The 17,503-nt window shown below is 40.9% G+C and overlaps 1 protein-coding gene across 3 annotated transcripts in view; it reads right to left on the bottom strand.

Moving 5' to 3' along the window:
• Positions 1-17,503, bottom strand: part of LOC124795449 (suppressor APC domain-containing protein 2) — a 128,033-nt gene that overhangs the window by 15,514 nt on the left and 95,016 nt on the right. For all 3 annotated transcript variants that reach the window (XM_047259471.1, XM_047259472.1, XM_047259473.1), the window contains exon 6: positions 13,598-13,801. In XM_047259471.1, coding sequence (XP_047115427.1) covers positions 13,598-13,801 — 204 coding nt within the window. The remainder of the gene's footprint in view (positions 1-13,597; positions 13,802-17,503) is intronic.

Here is a 17,503-nt window from a genome sequence, read left to right as displayed (position 1 = left end):
AACTGTACTCTGTTGTAGATAACTGCTCCATCTGCAAAAAGTCTGATGTTACTATTAATATCATCTGCAAGATCATTAATATACAATATGAACAGCCTTAAGGTACACTTGAAGTTATGTCTACATCTGATGATGACATCCATCCAAGATAACATGCTGCATCCTCCCTACCAAGAAATCCTCAATCTCGTCACATTTGCCATCTGACACCTCATATGATTGTCCTTTTGATAATAAGCATTGGTATGGTACTGAGCTAAATGCTTTTTGGAAATAAAGAAATACTGCATCTACCTGACTGTCTTGATCTGTGGCTTTCATGAGATCATATGAGAAAAGTGCGAGCTGGGTTTAACATTATCTACGTTTTTGAAATCCCTGCTGTTTCGCAGAGAGGAGGTCATTCTGTTCAAGATACATCATTATGTTTGATCTTGGAACATGTTCTAAGATTCTACAACAAATGGATGTCAAGGATATTGTATGGTAGTTTTGTGGACCACTCCTGCTACCCTTCTTATAGATACATGTGACCTGTGCTTGCTTCTAGCTACTAGCAACAGTTTTTTGTTCAAAGATCTATGACAGATTATAGTTAACAGAGGGGCTAACTCAGCTGTGAATTGGGTATTGAATCTGATAGGAATTTCATCTGCACCTGGGGCTTTGTTCAATTTCAACTGTTTCTCAATGCAACTGACTTGATATCTATTTCACTCAGCTTTTCAGTGGCACAAGAATTTAACTGGGGCACTACTCCTTTTACAAAGGATGTTTGAAAACAGAATTAAGCATTTATGATTTTGCCTTTCTACTCTCAATTTTCATTTCTGACTTGTCCATAAGTGACTGAAAACTAACTTTAGGGTACTAACAGGCTTTACATAAGGCCAGCATTTCTATGGATTTTGTTATCGTGAAGGTATACATTATTGATAATCACATTTTCTAAGTTGGTTCGGAGGAATACAATTTCAATTATTGTGATATGGGGGATCAAATATTTTGTGCTAAAAAGGAAAGGCTCTTGAAGGATGTAGTGTCTATAGATACAAAAAAGAATACTTACATTTTGTGAATATGTAATACAAGGAGGTAACAGTATTTAATAATTTTACTGTATAATGAGACAAATGCATGGTTAGTGAGTAATTGTGTAGGTGCTCACTGTGTTACATATTTATGTAGCAGAATATTTCATGCTATGGGATACAGATTAGGTGTAAGAATATGTAGAACTGATAAAAACGTGGCAAACAAGTCAAGCAATATTTACTGATCTGCAGCCATATTATATTGTTAGTGCTGGCAGTTATGGAAAGATCGTTGACCATGGCTCAAACACAACAGGATATTTATGATGTGTGCTGACCAACTGAGTTCATGCACTAGACTACGTGTGTTTTGTATGTTTGGCTCTGAGACAGCACAATAATAAACACTGTAACATGAAGCAAGGGTGTTTGCATACTACTGTGACGTTATCATCTTTGAGCTGAAGTTTTATACTGGTGCAGTTGCAAAAGAATTATTAGTGGCATGACTCAGGCTTGAGGAATGGAGGATTAAACTAGTTACGCTGTAAATATCTGATAACAGCGCGTGATCTGATTTGTGCAAATCACAAATCATCATTTGGTATAATGAGGAATGATGCGAGAGGATGGTAACATTTTATTTTGACTTGTTAAGTTAAGAATCATTAAAGAAAGCTCATTTCTGCATATTGCAATAATTAATATGTAGTCAGTGATTATCACATTATTATAGGAATTGAGGAAGCTCGCTCATAATCATTATGGTTTGTACATCAAGCAGAAATACCTCATCACTGTAAAAATACTGGGGATACGTAATGTTAAGCACATTAAGCATCATTATCCAATGGAAGGAGAGAATACTTAATAATTAATAGATGTCTCTTATGCACCTCAGTAATAAAAGAATGCATATCTTGACGGGATATTCTCTATGATGTATACAATGTTTACAAGTCTATTCAAGTGTAAAATATTGACAAGGAAGACCACTGATTTAATGCATAAATGTGGGATTTTTTCCTCTTATTAGTTTAGATAAGCCATTCATTAAGGTATTTACTGGAAACATTCCACGTGGGAAAAATATATCTAAAAACACAGATGATGTGACTTACCGAACGAAAGTGCTGGCAGGTTGATAGACATACAAACATACACAAGAAATTCAAGCTTTCGCAACAAACTGTTGCCTCATCAGGAAAGAGGGAAGGAGAGGGAAAGATGAACGGATGTGGGTTTTAAGGGAGAGGGTAAGGAGTCATTCCAATCCCGGGAGCAGAACGACTTACCTTAGGGGGAAAAAAGGACATGTACACACACACACACACACACACACACACACACACACACATATCCATCCGCACATATATATGTGTATGTGTGTGTTTGTTTGTGTTTCTATCGACCTGCCAGCGCTTTCGTATGGTAAGTCACATCATATATATATATATATATATATATATATATATATATATATATAATATATATATATATATATATAAATATAATAGAGGGAAACATTCCACGCGGGAAAAATATATTTAAAAACAAAGATGATGTGACTTACCATACGAAAGCGCTGGCAGGTCGATAGAAACACAAACAGACACATACATACACACAAAATTCAAGCTTTCGCAACAAACTGTTGCCTCATCAGGATAGAGGGAAGGAGAGGGAAAGACGAAAGGAAGTGGGTTTTAAGGGAGAGGGTAAGGAGTCATTCCAATCCTGGGAGCGGAAAGACTTACCTTAGGGGGAAAAAAGGACAGGTATACACTCGCACACACACACACATATCCATCCGCACATACACAGACACAAGCAGACTCTCGAAAAATTTCAAATCAAAATATGTGCACTGCAAGAAACACGATTCACAGACGAAGACCATTTCAAGACAGAGAATTTCAGAATATACAAAGGAAAACCATCGAGACAACTGAAAAACCTAAGGCTTTTTGGCACAGGATTTGCAGTACACAGGTCCATCACGGACAGCATAATTGACTTTTCGTCACCAAACGAAAGAATCAGCACCATCACAGTGAAATCAGCCAATAAATCCTACACAATAATCAACGCACATGCACCGACTAATGACTACAACAGGAAAAACCCGGACGAAATTGATGACTTCTGGACGACAATGGAAGAAACTATCAGAAAAATTCCTGCACATAGAGTTAAAATAATACTGGGAGACTTCTACGCTAAACTCGGAAAAGAAAAGATATACAGACATATCACAGGAAAACATACTCCACACAAGGACACCAACAAAAACAGAAAACATCTGATAGACTTTTGCAAAAGCCACGACCTCGCCATTATGTCAACAAAATTCAAGAAACCAACACGAAAACTTACCACATGGATATTCCCCAGCGGAAAGCAAGAACTACAAATCGACCACGTAATAGTCCAGAAAGACTCACAAAAAGAAATTTTGAACATAGACACCCGTAAAGGCCTCTTCGACTCAGACCACCACCTACTACAGATCAGGATTTGTCTTTTGCCCAAGAAAAAGCTCCATAAGAACAAAATTGTTAGACCAGATCCAGAATACGTTACTTTAAACCAGACACAAATATTACACAAAATTAAAATGGAGAAAACGACAGACTGGACACAACTTTCACGAAGAATCCGAGAGGCCATGAAACTAGCACAAGCACCACGCACACGGAAACACCGTTGGTGGAACCACACATGTGACCAAGTTATTGACCAACGAATCAGTGCATGGAAAAAATTTAGTAGCCATAAATCCCAAGAGAATTGGATGAACTTCTTGAAAACACAGAAGCAATCAAGCAAAATCATTCGCAGTGAAAAATGACAGTATGACAAACGGCGACTGACAGAGATCGAATCGGACTTCATGAAGAACAATACAAGAAACTTCTACAGAACGTTCAGAGAAAATATGACTGGATATCAACCACCCAACTTGTGCTTCAGAAGACCGGATGGAACCCTAGAAACCAATACCAAAAACAATTGTGACATTATGGCAAAGTACTTTGAAAAACTGCTCAACACGGACCCCCCTATGGAAGAAATGATGACAGAAACGAGCACATACAATCCAGATAGTGAACCTCCAACTCTAGAAGAAGTTAAAGAAATAATCAAGTCACTCAAGAATCGTAGAGCACCAGGAGAAGATGGCATCATCGCGGAAATCTGGAAGTTACAAGACCCAGAACTCACCAAAGACATCCACAGCATCTTGGAAGACATCTGGAAGATCATGAAAATTCCTGACGACTGGAAAACTGCCCTGATACACCCACTACACAAAAAAGGTGACAAGACTGACCCGAACAACTACAGAGGAATATCCCTACTACCGGTCACATACAAGATCCTCTCTAAAGCTTTACTGAACAGACTAGAATGCCAGACCGACCACTTGATTGGGGAATACCAAGCAGGCTTCCGTAAAGGGCGGTCTTGTGCGGAACAAATTTGGAACCTGAAAATGATTTTACAACACAAACAGAACCTGATCATTACCTTCGTTGACTTCAAAAAGGCGTACGACTCTATCGACCGGAAAACTCTCTTCAAAATTCTAGCAGAATACAAAGTAGACAACAGAACACGGGCTATCATAGAGCAAACTTTAACCAACACAACCTCCAAAGTAAAGTTCTTTGGGGAACTATCAGAGCCCTTTGAAATTCGCACAGGTGTCCGACAAGGCGATGGCCTCTCACCTCTCCTTTTCAATCTGGTGTTAGATAAGGTCATAAAAGAATGGGAAACATCACAACAGGGGATAACCTTAGGAAACCTACAGATTAAAAGCCTGGCTTTTGCAGACGATTTGGCGATTGTCACAAAAGGTATAAAGGAAACAAAATACGCTATTGAAAAACTGCACGAAATCGCTTCCAAAACTGGACTACAGATCTCTTACAAAAAGACACAGTTTATGAGCACAAAGAAACTCTCATCTCTGAACACAAAGTATGGCACGATTTACAAAACGGCAAACTTCAAATACCTCGGTGAAACACTACAAATGAGTGGACATAACAGAGACTCAAACGAAGAAAGAAAGACTAAACTGGACAAGGCATACAAAGTAGTGTGGAATCATTACAACAAGAAGTCTATCTCACAAAAAGCCAAATTACGCCATTACGACACGGTGGTGCTCCCCGAGGCACTATATGCAGCAGAGACCACACTGATCCTAGGGCATACACGTATCAGACAATTAGAAAAAGTAGAATGGAAAATACTTAGGAAAATATTTGGCGCAACTAACAACAATGGAATATGGATCAATAAACCTACAGAGGAACTGTACAAACATACGGAGACAATCACAGAAAAGATTAGAAAACGCAGACTACAATTCTATGGACACCTATACAGAATGCCATCACACAGGCTGACCAAACGGATCTTTGACTGGGTAACCACTAGAAACAACAAATGGGTGGCAGAGGTAGAAAACGACCTGAACCAACTCAACCTAACAGCAGACACAATAAACGACAGAATAAAATTCAGAAACATCATTAAGAAAAGTAAACTACATGAGATACAATGTGACAAACGAACAGGCATAAAATGGATCGAAGAACGCAAGCAAGATCACAGCCAGAAGATGAAAGAAATATGGGCAACCAAAAAGGCAATCAAGATGAAGCCGAAGACACAAAGCCGACAAAAAGCATGGACAGAGGACTGGAAACAGAAACACAGCGAGCGAATGAGGGAAGTTTGGGCAGCAAGGAAGGCAGCAAAAGGAACTGGCCATGTAGTTTAGTCCAAATGCGCTCTTTAAGGGATTGCCACACTCAGTGTCATGCAGCATGTGCTCATTGAGTGGCCATGCCATGCGGGTAAGGAAACATAAACTCCATACAGCTTCGATAACGTAATGGCATTAATGGTTCTGGCAAGCACAGGAATTAATTTAGAATTAAAATTTCTTTTAGCTATAAAGTATTCCACATTTTATATGGAATAAGTGTATATGCTGTGTACCTGAGATTCACCAAGTATTACCACAGTAATTGAGTATGATCAATTATCATGAAAATTAAAGCGGTAGTCAAATACTAAATGTTATTAAAGGTTACTGATTTAACTATGGAGCTGTACATTTGTGTGAAAGAATGTCTGATAACTAATGCTCACATTCAGTTTACTGTAAATATTGCACTGACATTGAGACATATTTTGGAGAGAGCAAATATAAAATTGGAGAGTGTGACAACTGATTATAATTGTCAACTTCGTTTATAATTAACAAAAACTTTAATGCTGCTCTGTATGCTATCATGAGCAAATCAAGCAAATGAACTAATTGCACTCATTACCACTGATAATATTAAATGCAATGACCAGAAACAGGAAGGAAGCACAAACTATAGTTGTAAGCAGAGACAGGCATTATTTGAATAAATTTCTATTTGAATAAGTAGACAATTCAAAAAAATTTACCCACAAATAAATTATTTGTAACTTAAGTAATGAATAATGTAGAATGCCACTGTACTTTCTTTGTTTACTTCTTGTACAGAATTCTATGACTAGTGTTTGTTCCCTTAGCTCAGTACAGTTTCTATTTGATACATAATTTGTTAATGGACTGTACATACGTATGTCTCAGTGGCCCAAGTTCCAGATTAAAATTCTAAATGTATTGAATTTGAACCTCCGTAGGCCCTACGATTTTTTCTGTTACTTTTTGTTTCATTCATCTCTAACAATGAGAAAAATGCCGGTTTGGAAGGAAGTCACAGGCATGCCATCATGCCTAGTAAAGCACTGCAGTATTCAAACCAGCCTTCAGGTTGAGCACAGCCTTACAGCATTTTAAAAATATTACTTCCTTGATGGCCAGCCTTCACAGTTACACTATGATTGCGGACCCATTCAATTGACTCTGCACTTCCCCCCTGCCCCCACTTACATAGAGTACTCTATATAAGTAGCCAAAGATGAGAATGCAGTCATCAGAAATTCTTAATCTATTGTACGACGACTGCCACACAATTGGATACAAGTGTCCCATTGATTTAATTATGTAATTTATTCATGTTTGTAGTGTTGCAAAATGAATGAACAAAGTAAGAATTCAGCTGCAAATGACTAACATCAATATACTTTAAACCTAAATAACCTATGCAGTTTTTTCAGAAGAGACAACTGATTTGCATATATAAAAGAGTTCATAATATCGGAGTGCACTGGCAACTTTTCTATCAATAAAATTTCGAGAAATGATTGGAAGACATTTTTTCCATCTTTCTATGCCTACTACAATTATTTCAGCAATGTCTTACTCATGATTTAAAAACAAATAGTTCAACTGCGTTGTTGACCATGACCAAGGGAGGCTTATAACAAACTACAGACATATAATAGCCAAAGTACTGTCAAAGGCATCGTGTCACAAGTTTCAGATTATGTTATGACACAATAAGAAAATTTTATTTTGAATATGATTTTGGAAGTGAAGCTAACCGCGAATAAAAACGAATTATTTCTCAAAAGCTATTGCAGAAATGATAATTGCGCATTTTTCGCTGAAGAAGAGTGTGTGTGTGTGTCGAGTGTCATATCATGAAATAAAGGCAATTTCAGGAGAAATACTGCTCCGATGTCCTCTTTGCACGTGTAGAACATATCTTCACAAGTGTCACAATAGCAAATCTTACAAAAAAAAAAAAAAATTAAATTAATAAATAATAAAGATTCTGATGAGATGTTTCAGAAAAAGAGTTCTTCTGAAAATTTATGTTTAATAGATGACAGAGACCTGCAGCAATAAATGTTCTCGGATTTCAAATTTATCTATTATACATAGTGCTTTTTATTTACAAATTATTAATAAATGCTTTTATTTGTGTCAGTGAATAACATTTCCTACTGGAGTTTCCATTGTTTATTGTTTCAAATACATATTTTTATTCGTTATTCACAAATAACTAATAATAATTTTTATCTGTATTCATTATTTGCAATTTAAATAAATTTTGGCCAACTCTCGTGGTAAGCAAAGCACATCACACAGGTGCAACCTGCATATTCATAGCCTACGTGCCAGTGAATGAAGCGTCTGACTCCTGCATGGCCATGGACAAGTGCTCTCTCGGCTACCATTAGGCAAGGCAACTTCTGCCAAAATATGCGAAGCTGTTTGTGCTCTCTCTCACACAAATGTAGCCATATGGAAACCACTCGGATGCGCCACATACTTGCAGGGCTCTAACATATACCAACTCATAAGCGCACGTGCACATGTGGTGTGTGTGTGTGTGTGTGTGTGTGTGTGTGAGAGAGAGAGAGAGAGAGAGAGAGAGAGAGAGAGAGAGTGAGTGTCTCTCTGTGTGTGTGTAATTTGTAATGTTAACAAGTGTCCTGTCGAGACTGTTGGTCTGAAACATGAAATCCACTTGGTGGAGATGCTGAGTCGCGTTAGGTACAACAAAAAGATTCACACAATTATAGCTTTTGGCCATTAAGGCTTTGTCAGACACACACACACACACACACACACACACACACACACACACACGATGGGAGTGGCGACTGGGCGAGAGTAAGGAGGAGGCTGGGGTGGGTGGCGAACAGTGAAGTGCTGCAGTATAGACGGAGGGCTGCAGATTAGGTGGGGCGGGCCGGGGGGGAGGGGGGGGGGGGGTGGTGTATGTAGCGGAAAGGAGGGAAATAAAAAGAAATTAAAAGACTGGGTGTGATGCTGGATGGGTGAGCACAGTGACTAATGAAGGTTGAGGTCAGGAGGGTTACAGGAATGTAGGATGTATTGGAGGGCAAGTTCCCACCTGCGCAATTCAGAAAATCTGGTGTTGGTGGGAAGGATCCATATGGCACAGGCTGTGAAGCAGTCATTGAGATGAGGGATATCATGTTTGGCAGTGTGTTCAGCAACAGGGTGGTCCACTTGTTTTTTGGTCACAGTTTGTCGGTGGCCATTCGTGCGGACAGACAGCTTGTTGGATGTCATGCCTACATAGAATGCAGCACAATGGTTGCAGCTTAGCTTGTAAATCACATGACTGGTTTCACAGGTAGCCCTGCCTTTGATGGGATAGGTGATGTTAGTGACCGGATTGGAGTAGGTGTTGGTGGGAGGATGTATGTGACAGGTCTTGCATCTAGGTTTATTACAGGGGTATGAGCCATGAGGTAAGGGAATCGGACCAGGGGTTGTGTAAGGATGGACAAGTATTTTGTGTAGGTTCGGTGGATGGCAGAGTACCACTGTAGGAGGGGTGGGAAGGATAGTGGGCAGGACATTTCTCATTTCAGGGCACAACGAGAGGTAATCGCAAACCTGGCGGAGAATGTAATTCAGTTGCTCCAGTCCCAGGCGGTACTGAGTTACGCGGATTGTGGGACTCTGGAAGGTGGTGGGAGACTGGGAAGATAAGGCACGAGAGATTTGTTTTTGTACAAGGATGGGAGGATAATTACGGTCAGTGAAGGCTTCAGTGAGGCCCTCGGTATATTTTGAAAGGGACTGCTAGTCACTCCAGATGCCATGACCACGGGTAGCTAGGCTTTATGGAAGGGAATTCTTGGTATGGAAAGGGTGGCAGCTGCTGAGGTGGAGGTATTGCTGGTGGTTAGTAGGTTTGATATGGACAGAGGTACTGATGTAGCCATGTCTGAGGTGGAGGTCAACATCTAGGAAGGTGGCTTGTTGGGTTGAGTAGGACCAGGTGAAGCAAATGGGGGAGAAGTAGTTGAGGTTCTGGAGGCATGTGAACAGGGGGTCCTCACCTTCAACCCAAATAACAAAGATGTCATCAATGAATCTGAACCAGGTGAGGGGTTTAGGATTCTGGGTTTTTAGGAAGGATTCTTCTAGATGGTCCATGAATAGGTTGGCATAGGATAGTGCCATGCAGGTGTCCATAGCCGTAATCAGGATTTGTTTGTAGGTAATGACTTCAAAGGAGAAGTAGTTGTGGGTGAGGATATAGTTGGTCATGGTGACTAGGAAGGAGGTAGTTGGTTTGGAATTTATAGGGCACCTGGAAAGGTAGTGTTCGATAGCAATACGGCCATGGGCATTAGGAATGTTAGTGTACATGGAGGTGCCATCAATAGTGATGAAAATGGCACCGTGGGGTAAAGGGACAGGAACTGTGGAGAGTCAATCACATCTGCCGTCTCCCTTCTTCACACTTATCTGTCCTCAAACCTGCTACCTACAGTAATGTACATACATTTATTCTCTACTTTCATCCTTGTGACTTCTCATCAATTTTAGTGAGTTTTCGCCTTCTGCTAATGTCGCCTTCCTCAGATTTCATCTCGTTTTTCCCCTTGTGCATCCATTTCGTCCTTTTTGTATTTTTCACACATATTTGGGTGTATTTCTGCATACATTATTGGACGTAATTCTACTTTTTCTCATTTTTTGCACCACCATGGATCATTGCTCCTTCCATCTGCATCAATATAGAAACGTTTCCTTATCCCTAGCCAGACCCTAGTCCCACATACTGTTCCTGCTTTGTTGCGTGGCTCTTGAAATCCCCCCTAATGGCCTTACCATCAAATTACCCATCTCTAGTTGTGACCCGTCCTTCCAGAATGACCTCCACCTGTTCAGATTCCGCCAATCCTTAGCCCTCACCAACATATTCCTGTAAAACCATATCAACCAAGCCCAATTCTCCTTGCAGTACCTCCTCTCCATCCGCAAAATTCTCCTGCTATGTCATCCAAAATTCCTAGAACCCATAACACACATTGAAACTCTTGCCCAGCAGGAACTTGAGCAACATGCACAATGCCACCTCAAAAAGCTCTCCATCCTACTCACTTCCTATTCCTGCCTCGGAGTACCACAGTCCACCACCTCTACAACAACTCCAAACCTCCCCCATGTCTCCTCATATCTGACAAACCCTGTCTCGCAGACCTACTACACTTTCCCCACCCTCCAAAACTCACTCCTACCACCACCACACAGAACCCAGAACCTAAACAGACCCACAACACAGTCATGAACCTTTCCTTCCAGAAGCCTTAATCCCACAGTAATATTAGTCCTTTCCAAAGGCCTCACCTTTTGCCCCACTCCCAAATTCAAACGTGCAGGACTTGTTAAAGACCTTCTCCCGGGACCTACAAAGGAAACACTTTTTTGCCACCAACCCGACCAATCAGACTCAACCAAAGACCAATACTGAACCATGCCTAACTCAGTTCACTCCTCTATCCAACTGTGATCCACCCTCACTGCCTCCAAACCACCCCCTGTTAACTTTCCAGAATTTCTTAACCTTGAACCTTGCCTCACCATCATTCCCCAAATCCCTCAACATGCAAACTAACCATATATCCATAGAAAGAACCACAGTCCACCATCTAAAAACTGATCCCAACCTTATAATCCTACCTACAGACAAAGGCTCCACCACAATTGTTTTGAACCGGAAGGATTAAGTGGCATAAGGACTCCGTCAGATACTTCCACTTACAAACCTTGCCACAGTGACCTCATTCCATTAATCCAGCAGGATCTCCAGTCACTACTCAAATCCATAGGCCCATCCCAGAACCTCTCCCCAGAGTCCATTTCTCTACTTACCCCTACCACTCCCTGCACTCACACCTACTACATGCTTCCTAAAAAAAAGTCCAGAAACCCAACCAACCAGGATGCCCCATTGTGGCCGTTTACTGTGCCCCCACTGAGAGAATCTCTGCTCTCGTAGACCAACACCTTCAACCTATTACCAGGAACCTATCCTCCTATATAAAAGATACCACCCATTTCCTCCATCAACTCTCCACAGTTCCTGTCCCTTTACCACATGGTGCCCTGCTCATCATATTGATGGCACCTCTCTGTACACTAACATTCCTAATGCCCATGGCCGTACTGCTATCAAACACTACCTATGGATTCCAAACCAACAGCCTCCTTCCTAGTCACCATGACCAACTATATCCTCACCCACAATTACTTCTCCTCATCTGCAGTGACGAGCAGTCCCTTTCAAAATATACCGAGGGTCTCATTGAAGCCTTCACAGACCATAATTATCCTCCCATCCTTGTACAAAAACAAATCTCCCGTGCCTTATCTTTCCAGTCTCCCACCACCTCCCAAAGTCCGGCCACAGAGCATTCCCCTAGTAACTCAGTACCATTTGGGACTGAAGCAACTGAATTACATTCCCTGCCAGGGTTGCGATTAACTCTCATTGTGCTCAGAAATGAGAAATATCCTGCCCACTATCCTTCCCACCCCTCCTACAGTGGTATTCCGCCCTCTACTGAACCTACACAAAATACTTGTCCATCCCTACACAACCCCTGCTCCGATTCCCTTACCTTGTGGCTCATATTCCTGTAATAGACCTAGATGCAAGACTTGTCCCATACATTCTCCCATCACCACCTATTGCAGTCTGGTCACTAACATCACCTATTCCATCAAAGGCAGGGCTACCTGTGAACCCAGTCATGTGATTTACAAGCTAAGCTGCAACCACTGTGCTGCATTCTATGTAGGCATGACATCCAACGAGCTGTCTGTCCACATGAATGGCAACTGACAAACTGTGGCCAAAAAACAAGTGGACCACCCTGTTGCTGAACACACTGTCAAACATGATGATATCCCTCATGACTGCTTCACAGCCTGTGCCATATGAATCCTTCCCAGCAACACCAGCTTTCCTGAATTGTGCAGATGGGAACTTTCCCTGCAATACATCTTATGTTCCTGTAACCCTCCTGGCCTCAACCTTCATTAGTCACTGTCCTCACCCATCCAGTCCCCTCCTTGTTCCCATTCCAGCACTACACAGCCGTCATCTCACCGCCACACCCAGTCTTTTAATCCTTTAACTGCTCTGGATGTGTTAACGCGCCCGCCTTTGTACCTGTCCCTGTGTGCTCTGAATGTGTTTATGCGCGCCATCAGTCCATCTACCTGGTACTCTGAATGTGTCTACAGTTAAAGGGTTAATTTCTTTTTATTTCTCTCATTTCTGCTACTTACCCCCCTCCCCCCCCCCCACCTTCTCTCTTGCCATCCGTCTAAACTGCAGCACTCCACTGTCCACCACCCCCACCATACTACCCCTTCCCCTCCCCACCCCAGCCTCCTCCTTACCCCCACCCAGCCGCCATTCCCATCATGCACTGGTGCTGCTGCTCACAGTGTGGTTTCAGTTGTCTGACGCTGCAGACGTGTGTGCAAGTTGCATTTGTGTGAGTGTGTGCATGGTTGTATGTGTTTCTATTGCCAACAAAGGCCTTAATGGTCGAAAGCTATAACTGTGTGAATCTTTTTGTTGTGCCAATTGCGACTCTGCATATCCGCTATACAGTGAGTGGCAACTTTCCTTCTCTAATATTGTTACATTCCATCCTGGATTTTCCATTGTTTGAAAATTCACTTGGTGTTGGAGATCCAATTATTTTGGGATGGATGCCTTGTTTACAAATGCCCCCACTGGTTTGAATTTCTCTGTTTGTATGTAAACTCAATTTAGTAGGACTGGAGTGGAACTAATTGTTGACTAGCTTACCTCAGTCAGAAGATGGTTTTGTTGTTTAAGTCGAGCCAGAATATCATGAGAGGGTGGGCTTGTATGATGAACTGCCAAATTCATATGAAGTGGAAGTCCACCACGTTCCCAGCTCTCTGTCAACGTAGCCAGATGCCTATTGACTTCCAAGACACGAGCACGTTGAAGTTCTAAACGTTCCTGCTGGGCTTCTGTCCACTGTTCCTGTAGTTGTAAAATAAAAAAAAATACAAAAAATGCTTTACATTTTTCCCATGACTGTTTAAGTACTAGAACCAAAAGTGTATATTTTTAAGGACATTAATTTCTGAGGCTGTGAATCGTGAAATTACAGAAAAGAACAATGTGTGAAATACTATATAGTTACAAAAGAGGGGGGGAGAGGGGGGGTGGGAGAGAGAGAGAGAGAATGAGAGAGAGAGAGAGAGAGAGAGAGAGAGAGAGAGAGAGAGAGAGTGCACTTGTGTTTCTGAATGGGGAACTCTGCACTACAGAGAAGAAATTATTGAAAGACTGATTTAACTGATATTATTGCAAAATTAAAACTGCACGTTCTCTCCCTGTATGTCAAATATGAGTTCTGAAAATGGTGATGAAGTCAACATTGAGATGATAATAATAATAATTATTATTATTTTAACTCTGGTGAAACACTGTAAATACAAATGTCGAACTGTACATTTACACATATATCTGTACAGGTCCCGACAGAAAAGAAAAATACAAGCAATGAGAACAGTAGAAAAAGATGACGAAAACAATACAATTTTCAACTGTGGTAACAACTCTTTGTCCACTTTTTGGAGCAAACTAGTACTGCTGATTTTATCCTTCAGCTTTGAGAAACTCGCAACATTACTCAACAAATTTGTGCACAGACACCTTAGCTCAGTACAACAGTTACCATGGAATGAAATGTGGTATTCTCTGATTCAAAATCAGCTTAAAGAGTGGTGCAAGTGTTAGGACTACTAACGCCAATATATGGTGGGACAATACGGTGGACAATAGATCACTTGTAGTAGATAATTTTTTGTTAATGAAAATTTTTTGTTAAGGAACATGTCTTCTATGCTCACTGTTTGTAAGTAAAGTGTATGAGTAAGGCACATTGGTCATAGTTCACAACACAATAAAGCCAACTCTTAATTAAGTATCATTCTACTTTTAAGGCTCAAGGGTTCCAAAACACAAGTTGTGTCCATGTTAAGTTTGGATCCAACATATATTATGAATTGTTCAAGCTCTATCATAATCATGTGCCATATCTATAAGCACACGTTTTCTGTGACATTTGCTATCACAAGTGTAACCAAACATGTACTACTTTCAGATGTCACAGACATAGAACCACTCATTTTTGCACTTTATTTGGAATCTGTGTAGTGTTTTCTTCACTGAACTGCAAATGATGCTACCTTCTACACAAATTTATAATTCAGAGCTGAAGAGCAATTTACATGTGCTATTTATATCGGCAGTACAGATAGTAATATTTGGGAATACAAAACACACATGCCACTGATGTTAGATCTTAATGACTAGGGTTTCCTGTAAACATTTGGGCTGGAATGGTTGGTAATATCTTCCAGAGCTGTACATCTTCCAGTGCATTTAATAGATCAGTTGACAATCAGTTTAGACATACCTCACGTATAAATCTGTATCATCTGCACACTGTATGACTTGTTATGTGCAACCTCCGGCTGAAAAATGATGGAGCCCCAAACATTTAAGTATTGAAGCTATCTGCTACCTGTGACTTTGAGACACATTGGATGGATCATGCAGGACATGTTATGTGCTTAGTACATCAGTGTATTTACCTGATTTAATGACTCCCTTATTTTTGTTTATTTGAGGGTGCAGGAGAAAGCATCTCAATAGTGAGGTGTAAATGTTCAAATTGACACCAGAGCTTAGTTTCTTGCCAAAATCAGTTATTTATTTTACAGCTTAATCCATAATGCTACCATTGCTGACATAGTTGATTGATCATTGTAACGAAGTTCTCAAACATGTAATGAGCCTCAGGGCACTGTTTTAAAACCTACTGTAAATGTTTTAATATATCTTTCATAAAATGTAATTTGAGTTATTGTTGTATCTATTTTCAGAATCTTATGGATGTCTTACACATGTATCTCACAAATTATGATTTAAAAGAATTCTTTTCCTTAACAAAAAATGATCCTGTGTGTGTGATCTATAATTTATCAACCAGCACACATACTAGAATTATCAGATAATGTTAACATAAGTTTCAGATTTTTCACTGAAGGAAAATAATATCAGTAGATTACTGTACGAAATGTGTCCCAAAGTCATATGTATTTCCACTGGTGTCCTGAAAAGCTGCTCTTCTTAAACATAGATTAATGTAAAATAGTGTGCATGAACATGTGAAACATCCCAACAGTGCCAGATCGTGCCAAATTTGGTAACATTCTGGAGGCAGTTACATAGGTGGAAACTCTATGGGGTAAAAAGAGTGTGATGAAAGGAATGAATGATCTTCTTGATAAATATGACACTAAGTTAGCACACAGCAATTTGATGTCGAAATAAACACCATATAATGCATCTAATATTGCTTATTAACCTATTTAATGTCATTGACTTAGGAAATGTATGAGCAGGGTTGATGGACAACTAAAATTATGATGATGATTGAATCTCTTAAGTTTGGGGACTATGTAATTTGTCCATTAGGAATGAAGATAGGAATTTGGAAAATATATATATATATATATATATATATATATTTATTTTAAAAAAACGCTGTGACTTACCAAGCGAGAAAGTGCTGGTAGATATACACAATAAAAAACACACAAACACACATACAAATTTCAAGCTTTCGCAACCCACGGTTGCTTCATCAGGAAAGAGGGAAGGAGAGGGAAAGACAAAATGATGTGGGTTTTAAGGGAGAGGGTAAGGAGTCATTCCAATCCCGGGAGTGGAAAGACTTACCTTACCGCATGTGCAGATGGATGTGTGTGTATGCGAGTGTATACCTGTCCCTTTTTCCCCCCTAAGGTAAGTCTTTCCGCTCCCGGGATTGGAAGGACTCCTTACCCTCTCCCTTAAAACCCACATCCTTTTGTCTTTCCCTCGCCTTCCCTCTTTCCTGATGAAGTGTAGGCAGGTCAGTTGGTAAATCACGTGGGTGCTTTCACATGTGGCTCTGCCTTTGATCGTGTACACCTTCCGGGTTACAGGACTGGAGTAGGTGGTGGTAGGAGGGTGCATGGGACAGGTTTTAAACCGGGGGCGGTTACAAGGATAGGAGCCAGAGGGTGGGAAGGTGGTTTGGGAATTTCATAGGGATGAACTAACAGGTTACGAAGGTTAGGTGGACGGCGGAAAGACACTCTTGGCGGAGTGGGGAGGATTTCATGAAGGATGGATCTCATTTCAGGGCAGGATTTGAGGAAGTCGTATCCCTGCTGGAGAGCCACATTCAGAGTCTGGTCCAGTCCCAGAAAGTATCCTGTCACAAGTGGGGCACTTTTGTGGTTCTTCTGTGGGGGATTCTGGGTTTGAGGGGATGGGGAAGTGGCTCTGGTTATTTGCTTCTGTCCCAGGTCGGGAGGGTAGTTGTGGGATGCGAAAGCTGTTGTCAGGTTGTTGGTGTAATGGTTCAGGGATTCTGGACTGGAGCAGATTCGTTTGCCACGAAGACCTAGGCTGTAGGGAAGGGACCGTTTGATGTGGAATGGGTGGCAGCTGTCATAATGGAGGTACTGTTGCTTGTTGGTGGGTTTGATGTGGACGGACGTGTGAAGTTGGCCATTGGACAGGTGGAGGTCAACATCAAGGAAAGTGGCACGGGATTTGGAGTAGGACCAGGTGAATCTGATGGAACCAAAGGAGTTGAGGTTGGAGAGGAAATTCTGGAGT

This window comes from Schistocerca piceifrons, chromosome 4 (assembly GCF_021461385.2).
Source record: "Schistocerca piceifrons isolate TAMUIC-IGC-003096 chromosome 4, iqSchPice1.1, whole genome shotgun sequence".
NCBI lineage: Eukaryota > Metazoa > Arthropoda > Insecta > Orthoptera > Acrididae > Schistocerca > Schistocerca piceifrons.
Note: the sequence above shows the minus strand (reverse complement) of the source record. Positions and strands in the feature narration are given on the sequence as shown.